Source organism: Phaethon aethereus (genome assembly GCF_964289735.1).
Source record: "Phaethon aethereus genome assembly, chromosome: 3".
Lineage (NCBI taxonomy): Eukaryota > Metazoa > Chordata > Aves > Phaethontiformes > Phaethontidae > Phaethon > Phaethon aethereus.
This window is the reverse complement of record NC_138576.1, coordinates 30,486,722-30,513,497: the sequence shown is the minus strand read 5'-3', so window position 1 is coordinate 30,513,497 and position 26,776 is coordinate 30,486,722. Positions and strand designations below refer to the sequence as shown.

The window sequence follows — 26,776 nt, the reverse complement described above, 5'->3', positions numbered from 1 at the left end:
ATATCAAATTATTGGTGTTATTTATTAGTTTTGAAGTTCTAAAACGGGATGTTAAATAGAACTTGCAAATACATATGGTAAAGAATTTGTCCTAACACTGAATGTCTTTTTTTTTTTTTTTTTTTTAATCCAGCTATTAATATTAGCCAGCCTAGTTTCAGTGGCACAGATGTCTTTGGCTATACCTCATTCCTATCTTATTCTACAATTCTAAACATCACCTTCTACTATGAATTCCGCTTGAAATTTCAGTTGGCAAACCACCACTCAGCTTTACAAGATAACTTGATTTTTTTCACTGGACAGAAGGGACAAGGTAAGCTTTATTTTTATTACCTCTCCTTACAGGCTTTCAAATATTCATTAAACAAGTAGGATAAAAATTGTATACCCAGCTTTTCTTTATTCATTTTAGGATATAATTTTAGTAGGAAGAAAATAATCTCTTCAATACTTTATTGTTTTGTAAATACACAGTAAACAACAAAATTGTATAAATGTTTCTTTTCATTAAGGAGAAGTACAACTGCTTCCAGTAATTAAAGTCAACAGTTAATCTAATGCTTGAAATAACATATTTCTGAACAAAATAAATGGAAAGCAGAAGATCAGGGTTCTCTTTTTAGTCATAAACATAAATTTCATTATTGATTACATTTATTTGGTGTCCAGTTTTGAGAGATGCTGCCTCAAATCTTCTTCCAGTGATACTTACTTTATTGGAAAATCAATCCATCCGTCCAACATGCCACAGCCACCCTGCCATTTCTTCTTCCTCTGTCCTCAAATGACCTGCCGCAGGAGCAGCCACGAATTGTTGTTGTTGTCACAGTGGCTGTACTTCCATTGCCCACAGGACTCTCAACACTGAAATCCAACCCTGTGGCCGACCAGACTCTCTGTTATTTACGTAAAATATGAGACCCTAACCCCTGAGATCAATCAATGCAAGATAACCCAAGCTAGCTAAGTTGTGCTACAATGTGTATAGCAAAGTATTCAACTTGGTCTGATTAACACAGCTGAGAAGGAGGTTATATAAATCTACTTACAACACTTGTACTAAGATTTTAGCAATACTTTGGGTATCTCCTCACTGTGTCAGGCTGCCATGGCCTCAGCATTGAAATGGGTTAAAATAGTAATATTGCTTGTATTGTCCATCCTAGCACTACTGTCCACTCAGGACCCATAATATTGATGAAAGTTGAGAAAAATTTAATTAAATGTTAATGCAGACTTAAAGCAGTTGGCGTAGAAACTACTAAATACTTAATAGATCATGGGAAGATTATTACTTATTTTTACCTTGTTTCTGCAGTTGGAGCATGAGCTAACTTTTGGATTTGGAGCTGTCCTATGGGATTATTGAAGCCTAGGAGGGAGGTTTGGTGATGTGTCTGTAGGTCTAAATCCATCACAGTAGGATAGTGATTTAGGAAGGTAAATACAAGTCTCTACTGCCACAGTAGGTGCTTTACCATGTCCAAAACGTCACCTAAGTTTGGCAGACATGGCCCATGACATACAGGAACCCTACACTTATGCTGAACAGCATCAGAAAATTAATACTTCAGGAAGATAAAAGAGGGAAGAAATTATTATTAGCAGCTTTAAGATACTGAGGTCCCAAACTATATTATTAAAAACCAATTTTGGGGAGGCCTTATGTGGTAACATATATATTGCACAAAACAGCTGCAGTACATCATGTCAATAGCATGCAGGGTATCCTTCATTTGTTATCTTAACACATTTGGTATTTTCTTAGGCCTTGTTTTCTGTTAAATTTCTTTACTTAAGTTCCTGTATACTCTGGGGATTCTTCCCCTTTCTGCCTGTGGTAGACTTACAAAAATCAGACTGTTAGTCTACCACAAGGCAGACTAAAACATGTTAGCTTAGAACAGCTTGGCAGTTTATGTATCTGTAATATAATTAAGCCTGTTACTTCTCATTTGTCAAATTTAGCTAGTGCAGCTCAGCTGATCAACTGTACTTCAATGCGCCATGATACCCTGGTACAGCACATAGAAAAAGAGCCACAAACTGATATACTTAAGTTATCGGTTTGATTAGCCAAATTAGCCCAACACAAATAAGTATTAAATGACTGTGAGTGTATTTAAACTCAAAAACTTGCTCTGCCTCTATCTGTGTGTGAATCAGACTTTGCTAAGCTTTTTTCCAAACTTCAAAATATGGTCAGGCCTTGGTGATCCTGCTAACTGAACTATATTGAACAGTATATATTCAACAGTTTTTTAGCTGCATCCAGGTCTAACACCACTCGTGCCACATTTTATTCCCACAACAGCCACCATTCACTCCAAGGCAGCTTTTCCTTTCACTTGCTATCACAGTTCGCTCTCAGGCAGTTTTTCCTTTCGCTTGCTAATTATTTATTGTTATGGATGTCTGTCTTTTGTGGCTAGCCAAGCAGAAATGGTGCATGGAGTTTACATTACCTAAAACATTTCCATCTAGTCAGTCAGAAAGCAGCTTTCAGAAGCCAGTGTCCCCATCATTAAATTTTTACAAGAATAATACATAGCTCTTTTGTAATACAAACACAAATGCATCATTAAAACATTCTTTTCAATGACAAGAATGAACCACCACATTCAGACACATTTCTGCAACCTTGGGGACTGGATTTCAAACTATCAGTACAGAAATTATAGGAAATGTAATGAAACAAAAACTATACTACTTTGTCCACTGTCTTTATTCAGGATAGAAAAAAACGCAAATACGAAAAGTAGAGCACCAATAGTGCAAAATAACATGATTTTTTTTTTCAGTTACAAAAATGAAAAGAGAATACAAAAAAAAATTGCTTAAAAATAAAACAGATACATTGCACTGAAGTTTCTCTCAAAAAGGCCTGTCTGTGGGGTGTAACCCTGTAAAGTCATTGTGAAGTGTAGGTCTTCCAACTATATTTAGCTGAACTAAGTAAAAAAAATGCTTACTGGTGTCATTTTTAGTAACCAGAGTACTAGCATTCTGGGCTTATTATATAGTTGTCAGATGGAAACCTGGCTTTTTATTATTTTGTGTATCATTTCTTTCGTGAACACTGCCATATGTGAACACATACAGCAATGCATTTCTGTAGCCCCATGTAAAATGATGGGTGGGCAGCTGAGCACCAGCTGTCAGCAAGGCTGAGAAACGACAAGGCACCTGGTAAATTGCTGCATAGCAGTTCTATTTATTTTCTCCTTTATTTATTTTATTAAACACCTTAGTTTAAATGGTTGGGGAGACTGAGTAACCCCCATTTTAATTAACAGAAAGCAGTATTTCTTACCAAGTGAACTTTGCTTATTTCACCAAGAGGACATTCTGTTGTTTTAACAATTTACAAGTATGAGGCAATGATCACAGAATCAGAGAATCATTAAGGTTTGAAAAGACCTTCAAGATCAAGTCCAACCATTAACCCAACACCACCACACCCACTAAACCATGTGCCAAAGTGCCACATCCACACGTTTTTTGAACACGTCCAGTGATGATGACTTTACCACCTCCCTGGGCAGCCTGTTCCAATGCCTGACCACTCTCTCAGTAAAGAAATTTTTCCTAATAGCCAATCTAAACCCCCCTTGGTACAACGTGAGGCCATTTCCCCTGGTCCTATCGCTGGTTACTTGGGAGAAGAGACCAACACCCTCGTCGCCACAACCCCCTTTCAGGTAGTTGTGGAGAGCGATAAGGTCTCCCCTCAGCCTCCTCTTCTCCAGACTAAACAACCCCAGTTCCCTCAGCCGCTCCTCAGAAGACTGATGCTCCAGACCCCTCACCAGCTTCGTTGCCCTTCTTTGGACACGCTCCAGCACCTCAACATCCTTCTTGTAGTGAGGGGCCCAAAACTGAACACAGCATTCAAGGTGCGGCCTCACCAGTGCCGAGTACAGGGGCACGATCACTTCCCTACTCCTGCTGGCCACACTAGTTCTGATACAGGCCAGGACACTGTTGGCCTTCTTGGCCACCTGGGCACACTGCCGGCTCATATTCAGCCGGCTGTCAACCAGCACCCCCAGGTCCCTTTCTGCCGGGCTGCTCTCCAGCCACTCCTCCCCAAGCCTGTAGCGTTGCATGGGGTTGTTGTGGCCAAAGTGCAGGACCCGGCACTTGGCCTTATTAAACCTCATACAGTTGACCTTGGCCCATCGATCCAGCCTGTCCAGATCCCTCTGCAGAGCCCTCCTACCCTCCAGCAGATCAACACTCCCACTCAACTTGGTGTCATCTGCAAACTTACTGAGGGAGCACTCAAATTCCCTCATCCAGATCATCTATAAAGATACTGAACAAGACCGGCCCCAGAACCGAGCCCTGGGGAACACCGCTTGTGACTGGCCGCCAGCCGGATTTAACGCCATTCACCACAACCCTCTGGGCTCGGTCATCCAGCCAGTTCTTTACCCAGCGAAGAGTAAACCTGTCTAAGCCACAAGCCGCCAGTTTCTGCAGGAGAATGCTGTGGGAGATGCTGTCAAAGGCTTTACTAAAGTCCAGGTAGACAACATCCACAGCCTTTCCCTCATCCACTAGGCGGGTCACCTGGTCATAGAAGGAGATCAGGTTGGTCAAGCAGGACCTGCCCTTCATGAACCCATGCTGGCTGGGCCTGATCCCTTGGTTGTCCTTCACATGCCCTGTGAGCACTCTCAAGACGAACTGCTCCGTGATCTTCCCTGGTACGGAGGTCAGGCTGACAGGCCTGTAGTTCCCAGGATCCTCCTTCTGGCCCTTCTTGTAGATGGGTGTCACATTGGCAAGCCTCCAGTCATCTGGGACCTCCCCTGTTAACCAGGACTGCTGATAAATGATGGAGAGTGGCTTGGCAAGCTCCTCCACCAGCTCCCTCAGTACTCTTGGGTAGATCCCGTCCGGCCCCATAGACTTGTGGGTGTCCAGGGGGTTTAACATGTCCTTAACTGCTTCCTCCTGGATTATGGGTGGGTTATTGTGCTCTCCATCCCCATCTTCCAGTTCAGGGGGCTGAATACCCTGCAGATACCTGGTCTGGCTATTAAAGACTGAGGTAAAGAAGACATTAAGTACCTCAGCTTTGTCCTCCTTCTTGGTGACAATGGTCCTCCCATATCCAATAAGGGATGGAGATTCTCCTTGCCTCTCTTTTTGTTGTTTATGTATTTGTAAAAGCATTATTTGTTATCCCTTACGACCATGGCCAGATTGATTTATAGCTGGGCATTTGCTTTTCTAATTTTGTCTCTGCTTGACCTAACGAGATCCTTGTACTCTTCCTGAGTTGCCTTCCCCTTCTTCCAAAGGTGATAAACTCTCCTCTTTTCCTCTGAGTCCCAGCAAAATCTCCCTGTTCAGCCAGGCTGGTCATCTTCCCCACCAGCTCGTCTTATGGTACATGGGGACCATCTGCTCCTGTGCCTTTAAGATTTCCTTTTTGAAGACTGTCCAGCCTTCCTGGACCTTTTTGCCCTTCAGGACTGTCTCCCAAGGGATTCTCAACCAGTGACCTAAACAGGCCGAAATCTGCCCTCCAGAAGCCCATGGTAGCAGTTTTGCTGACCCCTCTTCTTACTTCGCTCAGAATTGATAATTCTATCATGTCATGGTTGCTAAGCCCAACACAGCCTCAGACCACCACACCTCCCACCAGTCCTTCTCTGTTTGTAAACAGCAGATCAAGTGGGGTGCTTCCCCTGGTGGGCTCACTTACGAGCTGTGTCAGGAAATTATCCTCCACACACTCCAGGAACCTCCCAGACTGTTTCCTCTCTGCCGTGTTATACTTCCAGCAGATGTCCGGTACATTGAAGTTGTTTTCACCTCAACTGTTTCATGATGTTTTCACCATGAGGAGCATGAGGTTTTTCACAGCCTGTGATCTTGCTGCATGGAAGTATTTTAAATATTTTGTTTATATTTCCCCTTTCTCCATTTCATCCCACTTCTCATAGTCAGCATTCTCTTGCAGTACTCTACCTGATTGCCCTCCACCATCATCTCTGCCTGCACCACGGACACTGATGTCATGGCTAACCTCTTGTGAGGTACTATCAAATGTTGTCTAATGCAGAGATATATAACATCTTCTTACCTTTACAAAGCTTGTAAATCAAAAGTCACCTTTGTCCTAATAGCTCACTTAATACCAAACCTCTCACAGCAGTCAGACTGATAGTACTCTCGATTTCCTTGATCATAGTGGATCTGTCCTCTTCGGGTCTCGCTCTGTACAGTCTCGGGGCTGGGTCTGACCCCTGGCTCTGGTTAGAACACTAGAAAAACATCTCCTGTTCGCACAGGCCAGGACAAAAGTTGCCACTGTCTGTATGCGTATGGGGTGCAGGTGCGCAGGCGCTGCCAGCGGGGGCTGCAGGGCGGCCTCTGTGAGGAGCGGCCGGGGCTGCCCCGTGCCGGACACAGCCGGTTCCAGCCGGCTCCAGCCCACCCACCGCAGGGCACGGCTGAGCCCCGCGGCCAAGGTGGTGGCACCTCGGGGGACTGTATTTAAGAAAGGGGAGAAAACAGCACAGAGGGAGGAGGAGGGAACAGAAAGAGTGAGAAACAGCAGAGGGAACACAAGGTCAGAGGAGGAAAAGGAGGAGCTCCATGCCACCTCCACAGAGGAGCAGACTACCAACACTGCAGCCTGTGGAGAACCCCATGCCAGAGCAGATGGGCATTCCCTGAAGTAACTGCAGCCTGTGGAGAGCCCACGCTGGAGCAGAGGAAAGGTGTGACGACGAAGGAACGGCAGAGAGAAACCACCATGTACCGACCACAGACCCCCACCCCACGCACTGCTTGGTGGTGGGGGAAGAGGGGTCCGGAGCGAAGGAGTGAAGTTGGGCCTTAACATATGTTAAGCTTATGTAAATAGTTGTTTGGTACTCATTGTATAAGTGGGAGTAATAATGTAAAAGCAAAAGCAAATCCACCTGTATCACTTGCCCTGTGAATATTTCGATAGCAGTACTGCAAAAGTGTGGCACCTTTTTTCTCCAGTTTCCATAAAACAATAATCCATATTTACTAAATTCCAATATTTCTTCCTGTCTGAGTCCAACATAAGATTTTTCAAATTTTAGATCAATTCAGACTGAATACATGCTATCATTGCTTTCAAACTGGAATAAACAAATCTTGTCCTTTCCAAAAACATGTAAGTATAGTGCTTTACTTATGAAAGAAGAGGAAGTAAACATGTATAAATATGAATGTGCTCATTATCAGACAGAAAAAGCCTGTATCAGGAATAGTGTGGCCAGCAGGAGTAGGGAAGTGATCGTGCCCCTGTACTCGGCACTGGTGAGGCCGCACCTTGAATGCTGTGTTCAGTTTTGGGCCCCTCACTACAAGAAGGATGTTGAGGTGCTGGAACGTGTCCAAAGAAGGGCAACGAAGCTGGTGAGGGGTTTGGAGCACAAGTCTTATGAGGAGTGGCTGAGGGAACTGGGGTTGTTTAGTCTGGAGAAGAGGAGGCTGAGAGGAGACCTTATCGCTTTCTACAACTACCTGAAAGGGGGTTGTGGCGATGAGGGTGTTGGTCTCTTCTCCCAAGTAACCAGCAATAGGATAAGAGGAAATGGCCTCAAGTTGTGCCAGGGGAGGTTTAGATTGGCTATTAGGAAAAATTTCTTTACTGAGAGAGTGGTCAGGCATTGGAACAGGCTGCCCAGGGAGGTGGTGGAGTCGCCATCTCTGGAAGTGTTAAAAAAACGTGTGGATGTGGCACTTCAGGACATGGTTTAGGGGACATGGTGGCGCTGGATTAAGGTTGGACTTGATGATCTTGAAGGTCCTTTCCAACCTAGTGATTCTGTGATTCTGTGATTCTGTGAAATTATTTTCGGGAAATAAAAAAAGTGAGTATAAAGGTCTTCAAAATTAAAAGCACAAAAACACTGATGGTTTCAACAAGCACACATATAAGAAGAGGGAAGTTATGCTGAGTATGCTGTTTGTAACTCATGCGTGAGATTATTTATACATACTAAACATTTTCTCTCAGTGTAAATTATTTTTAAAGGATGTAACTGGAGTCCTACATTGAAGGACGTATAAAACTGGTATGTATAAAAGTGTGCTTTTTCAACAGCTGCAGGGTTTAAATATAAGACAGTAAAAAATAGTGTAAAACAGATAATTTCAAGTTTCATTCACTGCTCTCTTGCAATAAAAAGATACTGTGCTTGTTCCTCCTCTCTCAAAAAACCCTTTATTTTGAAGGATTTCTGCCAAAGACAGCATATGTAGTTGTAAATGTGAAGAAATTATTTAGTTCAAATTTTCAAAGACATTAGTTCTAAACTGGATGTTTAAGAAGACTGCAGAGAATGAAAGCTGTTCTGCCCAGAGAAACTTCAGTACCAAATAGTCTAGAGCTAATAACAGATAAAAAAGCAGAAAAAGCGGGAAATTTTTCCTCCTCAAAATCCATCTATTAGTGTATACTCTACAAAATAACCATTGTTGATTTTCATAGCTAAGATACCTAAGCCACTTAACTTACAACCTTGAAAGTGTAAAATGTTAAAACATTTGGGATCTGATTCCATTTGCAGTTATATTAGAATAAGAAAAACTAAGTCAATAAAATTAAGCTATTGTAAGACTAATGCAAAGGTAGGAATCAACCATTATTGAATCCCTAAGTGCGTGCATCAGAAATCCACAAAAAGAATGTGAATGTTAGATGGCCTGATTTCTCTGAAGCCTACTTGAGAGTCTCTTTTCCTTTCCATTCTTGGTACAGACAAGGAAGAAGACAAAAGAATCAAAAAACAACAAAACAGTTAAAATCTGTCTCATTTATGTAGACTATTAATTAAAATTATCTTCACCATCATGCCAATTTTGTGGAATGCTGGCACTGTTGCATTTCTTTTACATACTTCATTTCCAAGAAAGTGTTTTAAAAATTCAGATAGTATTTTAAATAACGCTTTGTTTTTAACATGTCTCCCCTAGTTTTGCAGGCCAAATCACGTAAGTATATTATGGTCATGGCTGAAATAGCAACTTTGGCAATGATTTTAAAAAATTGTTATTTACAGTTTGGAAGTCCTTCACTCGTAATATGCCAGTGTAACTGAAGGCAATGGGGTTTCATTCAGTCATGAACAAATCATTGTAATAAAAATGAACACTGTCTGTGTTCTATTCAACTGAATTTAACTTCATGTTTTGTACAGAGGCTGTGTGTTCAAATTCTTTGGAATAATCTTTTCTTTTTATATATATTCATGTTGTATCAAAATAGTAACTGTATAAAAAAAGCAAACTTCTGTATAGAAAAAACAAACTTCTGTGTAGAAAAAGCAGAGTACTGTTCCTCCTGCCCCTGCATTGCTAATGCAGCGTTTGAGATAAGGGGAATATGTCAATTTTGTCCATGAAACAGCAGTATGCAGAACTTCAGTGGGAGGATGAGATACATGTATCCTTGCTTCTTGTGGGGAAAAACCCACTTTATCTTTTGCAAATGAAGCAAACTCCCCAAGCACTTGGGGCAGGGGCATCAAGACACACGTTTGAAATGAGGGACATCGCATGACGCTGCAAGAAAAAGTAAGAGGCCTTCCCTTAAATGAATACAAAATAAGATAACCTTATGAAAACAGAAGAAAATATCAAATAAAACACAGTTTACAGGCATGAAATTGAGCACTGAATTGCTTGAATTCATGGGAGAGTTGTAAAAAGAAATTGATGGCCTCGAATCTCAATTCAGCACATACTAATCCAAGACCAAGAAAATCCTTCCATTTTACCGTTGTTTGTATCCCAGTTGTTCTACCGTATTAAGAGTACATGCAAAAGAAAGTGTGAGGTTTGTAAAAGAAATAAATTGATCTTGTTTTCTCTAACTAATGGTGGTTCCACTCTTGCCTACATGAGAAGAGGGACTGAATTCTCTTCAAAGATGCCAGTGTAAAAATCCATTTACTTGCATGATCAGAAATCAGTCCAGGAATTGAATTCTTACTCACAGGCTTTATATCAGACTTAAAATCTTTCCAATGAGATTTTATAGTATAGTACCTGAAAAACACAGACTACACTTATGGCATGCAGTCCTAAATGTAAAGAAATTAAATTACTTACTGCAAATTTGCAAAGGAATGAGTTCTAAACCTGAAAGTTTAAGAATTGAGAGAATTAAAGCATACAGCTGTTCTGACTAGAGAAATTTCAGTAACAAATACTGTAGAGTCTCCTTAATCAGGGGCAGCTGCAATAAAGTCTCCAGGCACTCTTGGGTAAAGGGCAGCTGACCAAGCTTGTTAGAAGCTGTTAGAGCTTCCTCAGGCCCATATCCCTGTTGCTTCCCTTACCTCATAATAGCAGATGCCCTCAAGTTTTGAGGTTATTAAGGTGCCTACCATGAAAGCTGAAAGCATGCTGGAATAGAATTAAATCATAGGCTATTCTCACATGCAACTTGGAATTTCAATTTGCCTTTTTTAAGATTTTGTAGGAAGATGAAAACTTATTCATGTTGCAGGGGGATGGAACAGCAATGACTGCTAATTCCACCGGGCTCAACATGTTTTGTGGATGTCACTAACCTACTCCAGCATGAAAAAGAACTTCCTTCAAAAAGCCTGTAAATATGTTCAAAATCTCTGCAGTCTCTATTTTAAATTCACAAGAATACTGGAAATAGTGTTACAAGTTACACAGAGAATATTAAAAGGATATACAAAACCTAAAACCTTCCTGGCTAAAATTTTCCTAAATTGATATATTTTCAATGGATTTGGAGAATATTTTATGCATCAGTTTTGCCTGAATCCTGGAATAAGTAGTTACTCTATTTTTGTCTTTTCAGGTCTGAATGGAGATGATTTCTTGGTGTTAGGCCTCCATAATGACAGAGTAGTATATAGCTACAATCTAGGTTCTGGCACAGCAACAATCATTAGTAAACCCCTTGATCTAAAACTCAATATTCATGTCATCCATCTTGGCAGATATCTCCAAAAAGGCTGGCTGAAGGTAAGAGATTATTATTTCCTTTAGAAGGATAGCTTTTAGAAGAAAGTGTTCTCTTTTTTTTTGACATTTTATATGGAAAGTTTAAAAATTACTTTTGTGTTTACCTGTTAAGTTTGGAGGACTGTGTTCATTAGGAGTTCCTAAATAAGCTAAATTCCTTTGTTGTAACAAATATAAATGTTTCATTGAAAGGTGGATGATCAGAAGAATAAAACTGTCAGTTCTCCTGGGAAACTGGTTGGACTCAATGTCTTCAGCCAGTTTTATTTAGGAGGCTATCGTGAGTATACTCCAAACCTCCTACCAAAGGGATCCAGATTTAAGAACGGCTTTCAAGGTAAAGATTACACTGTTTTCAATTCCTTTTAAAACATGCATCAGATTGTTTCAGTTGCCTATAAAACAAAGATCTAAAATCTCTCATATAAGGACACAAACTAGAATCTCCTTGGCTGAGATTCCTGTGGCTTTTTCATTCTTTCACTACGATAACTAAGAAACATGATGCAAAGAGAGGCTTTGCTAAAAGTTTTTAATACTATCTGTTTCTGATAAAAATGGAAGTTTGCGATGATATAATTTCTTCTCATCTGCCCCTGTTCTACAGCATTGCTCCAAAAGGGCTTCCTTTCTCTGCAGTAAAGTAGTTTAGATTCTTCTCTCGGCTAGCTCTGACCATTGTCACTGACAGGGTTGGTTTAGGTAATAGTCTATATGCTGAAAGCTTCTTTCTGATAGATTATGAAATCCGATTTTTTTTCCTGCCATCATGATCTAGGTCTCTAAAGAGGACCTAAGTAATTCCTGTTAAAAATATTTCAGCTACTTATCCAACAGATAACACTTCTTACCTTGAAACTGGTATTTGAAGCTCTGTAGAAATCTTAATTCAACTCCTACCAGTTGGATCAGCAATGAAGCAAAGGATTTGTTAACAACACTTCTTTATTTGCATTCCTTACTTCCACAGAAATAATGTCTTCAGTATTTTGTGAGGTAAACTTCAGTTTATTTTAAGCACTGGAAAGCCTTTCAAGTTAAAAGAAAACATTTTGCCATAGCAGAGCAAAATTTGAGTTCTCAATTATAAAATTGGGGGCACATTATGAAAGGCAAGCATAGTGATAAAATTCACTTTCACACACTGCTACACTCTATTTCCTCTAAGACCATGTAACTCACGTAGCTGCCTCTTTTCCAGCCATCACCTTACTTTTTTCTTGGCACAGAAACTTCCTCAAAATCAAGTTTCTTATGCTGTAATCAACTTTTCGCTCAGAAAGTCATATGAATTAACATTTCATCTGTCTCTGTATTACAGGTTGAATAGTTATACTTCTCATAGCTTCTTAACAGCTTTCAAATAGGCATATTATAAAACATAATGTCTATGCAAGTATTTTAATAGTGTCAATATTTTTGAAGTATTTATGACTTTTTTAATAGAGATATTAATGTTAGGGGTGACCAAGAGGAATCTCTGGTGCTTCACTTTAACCACAAACTTTTGCCAGTTTTACAGGTTCCTCAGGTTGCAACTGTATTGCAATGGCCAAACTTCTACAAATGCAGGATGAATATTTAAAAAAAAAAAAAATTAGTTCAAAGTTCATATACTGTTAGTTACCATACTATTTATTGATTTTTCTTACTGTTTAAAAAGAAGTCTCTACCTCAAAATTTTGTCAAACATGTAGCACACAAACAGTTTTCTCTTTGTCCCTATCATTCACAGTATTGTCTATTTGCTAATTCATTCCATGTTCCAGTTCCCAGCAGCAGCTTGTCTCTGTTCTCCAGAGCATATTGACTTTCAAGAAAGCTATGCTTTCCTATGACCAATTTCCTATGACATTTTCTTATGTAATCAGCATCTCATCTGTTTTTCTAAGTCAGAAATCTCCCCAGTTTCATCTCCCAGGGTCCCTAGGATCAGAAAGAAACCTCTATAGCCCTTCTCCAGAGTGGGAACTACAATACCACTAACATAAAAGAAAATTTTGAACCATTTTCAGCCAACCTGCAGCTATAGGGAACCCACAGAAAAACTCTGGAAGTGACAGTCAAGATAAATTTATCTAGCACATAGTTGATTAAACCACTCAGAGTTTTGGAAAGCAGCTGTCGGCTGCTTTTAAAGACTTGATTTATTAAAAGCATTTTGCTTCTAATACCAGAATGTACTTCTCCTTTTGTAAGCAATCACTATTGGATCAAGAAACATTGAACTCAGCCTTGCTGCTGAAGACCAACTGTCCTCAATGTCAGTGTGCAATCATTTAGGATTTTTACTCTGTATAGCTACTGTTTCAAACCATTTCCTCCCTTACCTGCATGACTTTAGCAGTTGTTCAAGTAATTTCCATGGGAGAGGAGGAAACTGAAAATAAATGTCTTCAATAAACTGTAATTTAATAATCAAAAGATTGGGAATTTTACGTTTAGGAAATTTGGGGATCAGCACCTACAGATTCTTTTGATAGGCTGAAGAATGGTTGATGGTACCTTGAGCAATTTAGAAAATTTCCTTCAGCTTGTGGGAGAAGCTGAAGAAACTGGTAAAGGTAGAACTCAGATGAACCAGCTAAGTTCATTTGGAGTTTGAGGTACTCTGAACTTTGAGCTTCATCTTGGTCCTTGTGAGCTTACAGGAGTCTTTTGTAAACGGACACATGGTAGGAGAGTTTACTTAAGTGTCTAGCTTTCCTTCATTGTCCTGTAACAGTGTAATTAAGAGACCTTTGAGAGTTTTCTGATGTATGTAGCAGAGCATACTGGAGCTGCTCTAAAAAGACAGTGTGGGTTTTAGGTAGCTGCAATTCTTGTGGCCAAAGACACTCAGCCTCCTCACGGACAATCTGAAATGGAGTATAGAGCCAACTGCCTCATAGTCAGGTCTGCACAACTGAACACTATGACTCACCTACACAAAATGAGATAAAGAATTATTTGGAAAAAGCCAGAAGTTACAGATGAATTTCCAGACCTCACATCTCTGAAACAGGCAGAGAAAAATCTGGTGTCAGGGAGGAAAAAAAGAGGGAAAGTTCTGATGTTTCATGCTGTGTGCTACCATGACTGCAGGATGTGGTCTCTAGCCATAGTAGCAACTGATGAAGAGGCACAGCTTGTATCTAGAAATAAGTGAAGAGCAGAGAAGGAGGAGCAACTGATTATTCCTGTGGTTCTGTTCATAAGTAGGATGAAGTATGGTTATAGAAGCAACCTGTTGTTTGACAGCAAATAGTATTAAATGGAGGACTAAAAAGGCAAAAGCTCTTACCATAAAGCTGAACTATTGAGGAACTGAAAGAGCCACCTCTTCACATAAATGATTTTGCAAAGACGTGAATAAAATTCCAGCTACTGCAGTCACTTTTTAAAATAAAGTAAACCCAGAACTCAGCTGAGTTCCAAATAGATACAAATAAAGCCTTGTGGTCAAAATTTATGTTCATAATAAGCTAGAATACATTGCAAGCCTGCCAGGGCAAAGACTACTTTTCTTCATGTTGCTGCATCACAGATGTCACAGAAGGAAAGCGACTTCTGAACCAGTTTTTAATCAGTGTTGCCTCTTGCATCACAGTCTGGTATGATTCATACAGGCTCTCTGGGTGTTTGGGTTACAGCTCAGAGCAGCACTAGGTAGTCATTGTGGGGGCCATCTTCTCTTTTAGAGAAATACCCCACTACTCACAAGCATTCAAGAGAAACAGGGAAAAGCAAAACACTTTAGGACAGGTAGAATTTTAGAAATTTGTAAATTCAAATTCACTGCATTCAGATATACCACAGTTTATCTATGTATCTATTTCTGTCACTTCTCTTGCTGCATTTTTAGTACATCTGCTTGAAAATGCCTGCTTTGTGTATTTTTTAGTCAAATTAGTACCAAGTGCTTACAAGCAGGTAAGGGAAACTAGTGAAAAATTTTTTTAAAAATTCTTTGTATGATAAGCATATATTAAAAAAAAAAAAAAGTAAAGCTGAGTAATGAAGTCATATTTTTTTTTGCAATCTCTGAACTTTCCTTAATCCATTGTTGGTGGCTCTTTAGTAGTTTGTGAGCTCTGCTTGACTGGGTTGAAAGCTATAAATTAAATTGAGAGTTAAAAAAAAAAAAGTCATTGACAGAAAGCTCTAAGTGGGGTCTAAGGAGTCAACAGATAAAAGATTACAAAGAAAAACATAGTATATCTTCTGTGAGTGCACTGTCTTGTTGCATCTGATTTCAGCTTACTTGCATCAAACTCTGATCTTCAGGATCAAACCCAAGTTTAACTCACAAATTCAGAAACTTCTTTGGAGTTCCCTTGCAAACTTGGCTGTGTCAGAAAAACTCTCCACTATTCAGAATACTTGGCAGTCTGTCATTAAAAGAGGCCCAGAACTGGCAAAGCAAAGGGAATTCAGGTCAGAAAGAAGGCACATGCGTCAGCCGATCCCTCTGCAGAAGGTTGTACAGTGCTTGTTACACCAGGCTCAAATTGCTGCTCTGAGTCCTTCATCAGCATCCCACAAAGAATTCTAAAAAATAAGAAAATTAAATGAAAAATGCAGTTGAACTCATAAAGCTGGGCCAAAAACCTCTTGTACCTACTATATGCTTTGTTTACAAGTGCTCAAGAACTGTTTCTAACCTAGATGTTCTGCTGGTACAGTTAAACTAGTCATCAACACAAATGCCAGTTTATTTTCCATGATGACCTGACCAGTTCTTGGGTACTCATTGTGCTTTCCATTGTTTACACTGAGCTCTGGGCTGCTTTTTCTTAGCACTCCAGCAAGACTCAGGAGAACAGAACATGCTTTATCTGCTACTGATAAACAGATGAAACATTAGTTAGGATTTACCAAGCATACGGTGGCCTAAAACCAACACTGTTAAAAGCAAAGAAGTAATAATATGAAGATTGAAAATAATCATCAAAATAGGTTATTTTTACATTGCTTAATATGAGTTTTTGAATTACCAGTTGTGTGGCAGTAAAACCAGAACTATAAACTGTGCATAATATGAAAAAAGCCTGACTAAGAAAGCTACTTTTGCTAACATTGTTCTGACTATAGTTTAAATAGTTATCTTGCTATAAATATTACTTACGTTTTGTTCAAAACAAATTACATCAATTATTTTAAAAAAAACACAATTGGACAGTCATTGTGTCTTTCTTATGTGATTTCAGTGAATCATGCAAAAACTCATATTAAGCAATTTTTTTTAAAAAACAATGTGGTAATTATTTGCAATCTCCGTATCATATCCTTCCCCTGCTTTTAATATTAAGCAGAGAGCCTCTGGCAGGCACTGTTCAATACTTGCTATTCTCAGGATTTCAAGCACTGTGGGAATTCACCATATCTCAAATAAATTTTATAAATCAAGTTTAGAAAGGTATGAGCATTTGTAAATATGTTACTGTACTGATGTAACTAAAGTGGTTTAAAACCTGATTTTTAGTTTAAAATTGTATATATTTATGTATAGATCTGGATGAAATTTCAAAAGTGCTTAAGGCTACCTTTAAATGTGACTCTAAGTCAGTTGGATATTCAGGTATATTTTGAAAAGTTACTTAGGGTTTAATCCAAATAGATCTAATCAATGGAATAATATTCAGCTTCGCAGTATGTAAATAAGCACATGGTCTGGAAACGTGAATAAGAAATACCAATGAATTAAGTTAGACCCATAAAGATAACCATCCTATGCAGTCACTAGGGAGAGGAAAGACTCTCCAAAGGGACAGTCCCCAGAAAGCCCACCGGCTAAGCAGGAGCTGCCTGGAGGTAGCGAGCAGGGAACATCTCTGCTTCACTCTGAAGCTTTGGATCCTCTTTTCACTTGGGATACCAATGCATTAGCAAATTGAAAGAATGTCAGGGCATAGGTCCAGGCACTGGCACTCAATCATCTCTACAAATAAATTCTTACAGTGGTCCCTGACAAGTATTTGGTCTGTGACAACTACAATTTTTCCAAACAATTCTTTGGTGTATTTAGGGATTTAACATAATCTAGGGACCATTTTCCATTACTAGTCTGGATACAACTGTGCTGTCCTGGAAAGTAATAAGTTTGGTAATATAATCATGACTATACTTGCCTGCAGGACCAAGTAACAGGCCCTGGAAGTGTTTACCTTACTAGTATACATTAAATTTCTGAATTATTTTCTGAGATTAAGGGCCTAAAGGAGCAGCATACACCTACATTAAAATGTGGTCACATGCGACATGATCTGTATGTAACCAGGGACTGAAGCATTCACTTAAGAAGAGAAGAATCTGGGTCTTTCCTTGAAGGGGTCCTTTTCAGCCTAAGGAAATGCAAGTCCATATTTCCTGCCTGCATTGTACTAGTCAGTGTTCTCTGGATTCTTACATATTTTACATTAAACAGTCTTCTTGGTCTCTGTTCTCCTTTTTTTCTGGGATTTTTTTTAATTGCTTTTATCTTTTAAAGATACATTCCTGTAAGAGCATGCATGTGTAAACACAAAATTACATCTAGTAAAAATACATACTTAGTCACTGACTTTGTATTCTGTCTATTCCTTGAGAAATTACTTATGTTGTTTTACCTATTATTAAATGAAGGAATTTACAATCATCCACGCATTTGCCTGAAGAGAAAGTATCCAGCATACCTTTAGCTCATGTAGATGGTATGACTGTCCATCCACTGAAGGCATTCTCGTGGAACCCTTTCACTGAGGGTTGACACTGTCCTGTTGTTTGCTGTGGTTTGACTTCCTGTATCTATTCTAAACTTCATTTATTTTTTCTTTCTACCTTTGAGGTTGCATTTTTGATGTTCAAGTTCGCACCAGCATGAATCAAGAGTTTAAATCGCTAGGGACTCCAGAAGGTCACCCCAGTTCTGGTCGCAGTGTTGGACAATGTAAAGATTCACCATGCAGTTTAATAAAATGCAGAAATGGTGGAAAGTGTATAGAAGGTGGCTCTACTGTTTAGTAAGTATATTTTTTTTTTTTTGTAGAATACAGCATAGTCTGATCTCTAGACTAACAACAATGGTAATTTAGTGTCTTGATAACAGAAGTGTCCAGGAGCCTATCATCTTATTAGAAAGAAAGAAAACTGTTGAAGGGTTCATTCAGTTACACAAAGAATTTTGATCTTACTTTAATAAAATAAAAACTAAAATATTAAAATTATGTTAGAACTGTCTAAAAGTTCATGGGGATCTTTTTAAAGAAATTCCATGGACTCATTCTGCTGCACTGAAGTCACTGGCATCCAGACTTATTACAAAATGCATGGGAAAAACTAGGTGTTTAGGAAAGACTTTTTTTAAAAAAAACTAGGTGAGCAGCATAGCTAGCAGAGAACAAATAACAAAGAGGAGAGCTTATCTGTCTTAATGTCTGAACATGGCTGATGGGGCAAAAACAGGTGACTTCTGTTTCCTGAAAATTAGTATTTTCATCTAAGAACTCCTTTCTGGAGTAAGCCACTGACTGCCCAAGATCAGAAAATTCTGAGCCAGTTTAAATCCTTAGCAGCTCCCTTACCTAGCACCTGTGCATCCTCAGCTCCTGCTCAGTCTCTCTGTAATACACACAGTTAGCTCTGCCTCCAGCTAAATCCAGTGATTTCTGCAGATACTTTCCCTGGTCACTCTTCATGCCGTTCTGAAGTGTTCATTCACCATTGCCTTTCCAGATCTGCTGGCCGGCCTGCTCATGTAAGATCTTCTTAATCCATTTCAGACAAAACAAGGTGTGTTAGTAAGGATCTCGCGTTAAAATTGATTGAACTATGTCAGTTGTTCACCTGGCTGATCTATGGGATAATAAGTGGTGGTAAGGACAGCTGGCCCAGAAGATGAGTCTATGGTCTTTCATGCCTTATCAGTAAGTGTAGATGATCCTGGTGTCCAAACTGTAAGGCATACAAGAAGGAAGTACATTTGCAGTTCCAAATTGCTGTTGTGTGTCAACACTTCCATTGTAATAAATCTTGTTTTCAATCACTTTGTAACTCAGCTGTAAAAGCTTTGCTGAGGAGCGCTTCTGATTTAAAAGTATCTGCCAAGATTAATTATGCTTGCTTCCCCTCATGTGCTTCCACGTGTGTTCATTTATTTCCTTGTATTTGCATAATTTTTTTAAAAAGAGGAAAGTGCTGATTTAAAACATCTGAAGACACTGACTGAAAACAGTGCAGACAGCAAGGCAGATAAGAAGGAAAAGATAGGCTTTGCACTGTGGTGCCTCTGTGTATGACTCTTCTTCAAAGCAACAAAGACTTGTCCTTCTGTGTGCTACAAAGAAAAGAGTTTGCATATTTATCAAGTTAAAAACAATCTACTAACTGTATGTTGGAGAGAGAATTATATAGTAATCGGTTTTGCTGCCCCTGAAACAAATCATCTGTAAGAAAACCTGTACAAAACTAGCGCTTCTAAAGCTAGTAAGGCTGTACTAAAATTTGGAAGATGCACCCCTGAGATGCAGCATGCAGTTCCCTCCCCATTCCCCTTATGAAGGCATTTATATTCTCTTAAATACAGTATTGAAGGAAATGCTTTGAAAGATATAATTTGTGATTGCTTTCTGATTGTTGCACTACATTATGTCCCAACTATTGCACTTTGCAGGATGCTTCCAGACCCATTAAACCCTTGATATTCAGAGTATTTGATCTTTCTGAGGAACAAGAAAGCAGAATGGCACTCTTTTCACTTATGAGCATATTAGAGGAGATAGAAAACCAAAACTGCAAGGGAAAAAAAAAAAATACCAGAAATTTATTTTTGTACCAGAAAGGCACCAGAAATGCTGAAGCATGCCACTCCCATCTGCCCTCCTACACCACTCTGAATCCTTTCTTCAGCAAATTACCAGCAGTGCTAAGTCATCTTCCTGTCTATAAGGTACACAGAGCCACCACCAGCAAGATCTAGAGAACATTTGGAAAACAGGTGGCAGGCTAGAGTGGCAACTACATTAGAAGCTTGATATTATAGGCAAAGTTCTTTTTTATCTTTATAGTTTCATAATTTGTATTCCAGATTTGTTTAGGGACTATTATAAAATTGGGCAAGGGGCGTTAATTTGTTTTTTCTGGGTTTTATTTGTTTGGGTTTTTTTAATTTGTAGTGACCTACTACTGAATTCTGTTTCCTCATATTTCAGGACAGCTAGGTCTTCACAGCCTATGTATCTATGCATGCATGTACCAGTAAAGGCCACTTTTTCTTCTCACAAAGCAGTGAAACATTGCCAAAGAGGTGTGGATGTAGCATGCATATAATTTTTGTCAATGTATAGTAGCTGTCAATATCGTCTCTCATTTTCTCCAAGGGAACTTCGTTCTGTTTTCAAATCATCTGTGTTCCTTTGAAGAGCAGAGTCCTTGAGGGAACTGGATTTGTGGTCAAATATTTGTTTCTCCCGAAATGAGATCTCTCCAGAGGTTTTTGTTGCTATTTTTATGTCTTTCTTTCACCACCCTGCCAGAAAGTGTGCAGTGCCATTAAGCCATAGATTCAGTTGCTATAGGCATAATGCTTTGATTTAAATAGAAGCAGAAATATAGAGCATTAAACTTTACATTCTGGCCAGCAACAAAGCACAACTACTATATTTTAACAAAATAAAGAAAAAGACATTAAATTAAAAAACTTTCTAAATACAAATATTACAGAACCTGAAGTGGTATCTGAAATTTCCAGAACTGAAATTGATCTTTTGTTGTATTTCTCTGGGAGCTGTGAATTTGAGAGTTCTTGCTTCCTGAACTGGCTGACTTTGCCATGTATATTGTGTGAAGTGCACCCTATTGTGTCCTTTGCAAAACTAGGGGATTCAAGATTATGCAATTTCCTCTCAGACACACTATCAAAGTTGCATATGAAAGCCTTCCTATCCTTTCTCCACCTAAAAATACGCTACAGGGAAAAAAAAAAAAAGAGGCAATTTATTTTGAGAAACTCAAAAGGTGGAGTACAGAAAAACCAATTTAATCCATGTTCTTCAAAAACCCTGAAAATAGGGAAGTACCTTACAGTGAGATTTAGCTCCTAAGACACATAAACTTAGAGTGTCTCTGGGTGAGCTAAATATGTAAGATCCTATCACAGTCAGTGGAGATCCAGGCCTTTCCAGTTGTCTGAACATTGGTATTCCAATGGCACAGATCCTGGCGTACCTCTCTTATTCCTCATAGGGTGTCCAGAAGAGCACAAGACTTCTGCAGTTTCTTCTGTCTTATCTGCTAGTTTCACACAGATCTCTCAGATACACCATGGCATGTCAGATAGCACTAAATGTCTGTGTTGAGGTAATTGAATGCAGCATCTCATCATTAGAGTCATGCATGTATTGGTTTGTGGGATGGATAGTGATCCTGTTCCCCTGACTGTTTCAGCTGGATCACCATTGATTAGCATATGAGCTCAGGCACCCACTCAAGAATCCTATTGCCTAAATTTAAGCATTCAGTGGTCTCTGTCAGAATCTTGTCTCCCTGGTCTCAAGCTGCCTCTCTCACATACCTCTAGGAAGACAACTGGAGGCCATCTGGGCACCTAACAAAACAGAAAATCAGATGTCTTGATCTCAGAATGAATCTCAACTCCTATACCTAAGAAGTTCAGGGGGCGTCTGTATGATGCTCTTAGTCATATGATTTAGTTTTAGGTAGTCCTGCAAGAGGCAGGGAGTTGGGCTTGATGATCCTTACGGGTCCCTTCCACCTTGAGTTATTCTATGATTCTAAATGGGTCTTTAAATCCCTGAGAATCAAGGCACTGGTGATGTTGCAAGCCATTGGGTCTTCCTGCTCTGGAAAAACATCAGGCAACCACAACCAAGAAAATATAAAGAAAACTAGACCAGCGTGGCAGGCCACATGATGGAGAGGATTTGAAATACTGCCTCTTCCCTTATCTCTCTAAAGTTTATGAAGTTTTGGATCTAAACGTCTCAACCCCAGTCTAACTTGCTTAGGAGTGTTAAGTAGAAGAGGTTGCATTCACTCATAGACCTTTGCCACAGCAAACATATTCAGCTCTGTGTGAGTAATTTTCAATTCATTTAAAAACCTAGCTTTTATTAGGTCCTAAAAGACAAGAATGAAAAGAAACTTAAACGGACATACGCAGATACAAGCAAGGAAAAGGGGAAGAACCTTTGTGTATGCTGCCCAACAGCAATAACTTCAGCTCCAAAAACCCTGCTTCACAGCACAAGAAATGGACATTTCTGTTTGCCAATCAGGGAGTTAAATTACTTTCCCTTCTCAGTAGCTTTCATGCATCAAAGCATAACATTTATAGCTGAGACAGAAAGTGTTCTCAAGTTGACTTTGATGAATTGAGGTGCTTTTGCTTTTGCAAGGTCCAGTCCTCTTTTCCCCTTCATTCCAAATAGCTGTTTATCACTCTGAAGGGCTTGTTGGCTGTGCTTTGTTTACATGTTGTTGTCTGGTCTGAAGGTTTGGTGAAACAGAAGAGTTTCACAGAGTCCTTGTTATGTTTTGCCCAGAAACAGTGGTCTGATTAATGGAGAAAGCGAGCCCAGTGAGTTTGAAGAAAAACTAGAGATTTTGCACGTATACAAAAAGACAGGGGCTAAGAATTAATCAAAATATATGAGGTTTCATTCTTAGCCTTGAAAGAGAAATCTCCCAGGGAAAAATCCATAAGTGCTTTTATTCAGGGGAACAATTTTTTTATGATAAAGTGTCACTAAATTCTAAAATACAAATAGGTCTAACATATTTCATTTTAACGATTTTGAAATGTTTTAGTAAGGAGGGCATTTTTAACATTAATGCCAAGTATATTCTGTATTTAACAATTTCTATAGAATTGATACTAATTTTAAATTTTTTTGTTTGTTTGTTATATTCTCCTGGCCTGGATGAGCGAAAAGCATAAGGAGCAATGGACACTGAAAAAGTCCAACGATTCAGTCAGTTTAGACAATTTGCTTATGGCATAGATTTACAATCATAGATGCATAAAACTCAGATTGCTACCTTTTTCATGGTCAAATCCACTATCCTCTTTTCCATCAAGTGCTTCACCAAACTTACTTCTGATGTGCCAATTATAAGAATTTAGCAAATGAATAATGGCTAAGTGAAAGACAGTTGCTGACAGACTCCTGTTACTAGCTAAAATATGGAATTGTTAGCAGTTCCCTTATACTAACATCTGGTTTTACTTTTATGACTGCTCTTAACTGCTTTCCTTTGCCTTTTAGTTTCCACTTTGACTCCTCCTAGTATATGAAGCCATGGCCTTTTTGAGTTATGTGTAGAGCAAAACAAAAAAAGACACAAGCTACTACTTTTTTTTTTTTTTTTTTTTTTTTGCGGCTGCTGATATTGTAATGCTAAGATTTGGAAAAAAAAAATGTTTCCAGTTAAGTACTTTTTTTTTTTTTTTACAATAAAATAAACACCTCAAAAAGTTAAATGAGAAATTTTGTTACTGTACTTTTCTCTTAACCATTTGGGACCAGATGACTAAATATAGGTATGCAAACTTGAAAATCTTGATTACATTGCTACTGATATGTTGATTTCTTTTGGTAATAATGTTGCATTCTTTCCTTTCACTTGCTTACCCATTGTAGTTGTGACTGCCTCACTGGATGGAAAGGTGCATTTTGCACAGAAACAGTGTCAGTATGTGAACCAGAGCATGATCCTCCACATCTGTGTAAGCAGGGCAGTACCTGTGTGCCACTGCCTAACGGCTACACATGTCACTGTCCTCTTGGAACAACTGGTACCTATTGTGAACAAGGTATGTCAAATGGATAGTACGCTGTACATTGAGTTATGTGATAATGCCCAGAAAAACACAGTATTTTGTAATGTATCAATGAAATGTGACATAGAGACACAAAGTACAAAATAGGTTTTCTTTAAGAAAGTGGTGCTCCTGCCTGTTAGAAAAATCAAGTAATTTAAAGCTATGAATTGTTAGATAGTGTTTTCTGACTCTGCTTATTTTTAACACCATTTGTTCTTTCATCTGTTTCAAATCATTCATCCAAATTCACAAGCAGCATGCCATTGTCAGATACTGAGGGGACAGGAAGCATTGCTGAGCAGCGTTATAGTGCTTAGTTCAATTCCCAAGCTCACCATAATGAAGTATGTTGAGAAATATACTTAAGAGCTCAGTAGTACACTTCTGAGTAAACTTCAAAAGTAGGAAGCATCTGGGACCTTACCCAATTTCTACTGACACTAGTGGAGAGGCTCCAGTTGACTTCACCAGCTATTGGGTAGGGATGTACTGAGAATGGTGATGAAAGATGCAAACATTACTGTAATAATCTTCATCTGTTCTCCCTTGGCTTTCTTCCAACATGTCACCCTCAAAATATGGCCTCAGTTTGCTGGTTTTGCATTTCATACCCTCATGTATGTATAGGAATCCTTTATCCATCTGTTCTCTTCTCTGAGAGATTGCACAAATGAATATTCAACAATATGGACACACAGGTGCTACAAGCTCAGGGACTTTTCCTCTGAGTGTCTGAAGCACCTCTGTGTGCAAGGGGTGTAATACAGTCCATTCCCTCTATTCCACAGCTTTTAGATTCAAGTTAATATTGCAAAAGCTTGTGTTTTTCCTTTAAGAACCTCTCTTTATATCCTTTGGAGAACTCCAGTTACTGTTAATAGCTTCCTCTTCAAACTGCCTGCCAAGGTCCAGCCTCCCATGTTGTGCCTACAGAGAAAGTTTCAAGCACAAAACTGACAAGCTGAACTGCATTTGACCTCATTTGCAGTCCTCACCCTATAGATGGATACAGTTGTAAAATCCCATTACAGAAAGCTCTTGCAATTGGTAGGCTCAAATCAAAGATAATATAGCTTCTGGAAAGTCATTGTTAAATTCTTTATTCCATGTAAGAATGTGCTTGCTCTATTGCCTCTGCAGCAACAGCTTTTCAGGGCTCTTTGTGTGAACTTTTCAACTTTGAATTCTCATTTCAAGTGAGGTTTTCAAAAGTAATGCCATCTGGATTCAGGACACTGATCAACAGGACATGTGCTATACGTAAAGCAGGTAATTAATCAGGTAAATGCTCCTGTGTTCTGGTTTCAGAATAGATTTGGATCTTCTTGTGATGCCCACTATTACCAGTACAAATAGCTTATATCTGAGCAACAGAAAATTGTATTTCTTGTAGATTGTCATCCTTCTAGTAATTCCTCCACCTGGTAAATATAGTAGAAGGTTCCTCTCTGTTTTCTTTAAAAGCTTTCTTTTTATGAGTAGGGACTATGGGTCCTGACCAAATTCTTTGCCCTGCATTTCACCTTACTCTGGCAGAATAATGAATTATCATGAGATTTTTCAAAGTGCAGCTTGCACTTTTAGTGGATGGCAAATTGCTGGAAAACAGCTGCTTATCAAGATTGAATATCTCATCTCTGGATTGATGATGGTTATTGGAGCCAAAAGAAAAAGAGACAGAGAGCAATGAACAGCCCAAGGGACCAGGAGAGAACAAAGGGAAATTAAATGATAGAGACTAATGAATGTGCAAGAATGAAGGAAAAAAGTGTGAGAAAAAGACAGAAGAGATGTATGAGGCAAAAAAGCAGAGGAGAATAACAAAGAGTAAGAACAAATAGGGCTTTACCAAATAATAGCAACTGATAAATATAGCACAACAGTATGGATTGAACAAGAACAAGTCAGGTGAAGTAAGTAAATGGGGCAGTAGGGGTAGAACCACAATAATAAGGAAAAGTACTCTGACCACAAGTGTTACGGGTACTTAAATATAGGCTGACAATAATCAAGCACTAACTTGCCTAGCAAACACTAAAAATGTTTGTGGTTCTTTATGAACCGTGTACATGAGAGATGAAAGCATAAGTGCAGATGAGGACATAACTGTTCTTAAAGAATAATGTGATATGTCCTGCTTAGAGCAGCAACTCAAAACACCAAGGATGCAGTGACTGTCAGCACAGAGATATGGTATGTTATGGTTAAGAATAACCATAGATTTAGAAGCTGGAGCTGCCTTAAGAAGTGTTCAGTAGTTGGAAAACTAAGTTAGAACAAGAGTAAACACAGGCAGAGCAAGATCAGTTAAAGAACATAGTTTTAATGGCTCATATGGCCTTAAATTCACAATTATTACTTGATCCACTCTCATGATGCTCATTGCCAAAGTGTAAACACTGAGCAGCATTCTCAGGAGGTTGCAGTAAGATGTGTACTAAATCATATACTTTAGAGGAAATTAGAAGAAAACAATCCACTTGATGAAGAGAGGGTAGCAGTTTCAACTACCCTGCATTTTCTACAGGCTGTACATGATCAGTTAATATTCAGCAAGTTATACACAGGTATTTTTTGGTCTGACACTCCGAGAACAAATATTTCATTGCATGTTTCAACCTGCCAAAGCAAGTGTCAGGATTTACTTTTCTAGAAGAAATATCAAGAGGTAGGCAGCACACTGGTGACTGAAGTGCAGTAGGAAGATGCCTATGAAATTTAAGATGTACTTTGGAAATGCAAGCATCCATGAGGAGCACTAGAAAGAGAGGAGAAGGTTGGAAATTAGATCTGAATAGGTCCAAGCAAAAAAGTCTTTTCAGGCAAGGCAGAATAATATATTAAGTCTAGAATAATTTAAAGCTCCACTTCTTGGGTGTACTGTGTTTTCTTGAACCCATTAACAACTCAGGATGGTTCTTCAAGTGTGTTAGGTTTCTAAAGGTAACACTGATGTAAACAAACAAA

The 26,776-nt window shown here is 39.0% G+C and overlaps 1 protein-coding gene across 1 annotated transcript in view; it reads left to right on the top strand.

Moving 5' to 3' along the window:
• Positions 1-26,776, top strand: part of EYS (eyes shut homolog) — a gene marked incomplete at both ends in the record, with an annotated part of 830,586 nt that overhangs the window by 781,307 nt on the left and 22,503 nt on the right. Inside the window, 5 exons of the mRNA XM_081998016.1 lie at positions 134-316; positions 10,844-11,010; positions 11,203-11,347; positions 17,816-17,990; positions 23,628-23,800. Coding sequence (XP_081854142.1) covers positions 134-316; positions 10,844-11,010; positions 11,203-11,347; positions 17,816-17,990; positions 23,628-23,800 — 843 coding nt within the window. The remainder of the gene's footprint in view (positions 1-133; positions 317-10,843; positions 11,011-11,202; positions 11,348-17,815; positions 17,991-23,627; positions 23,801-26,776) is intronic.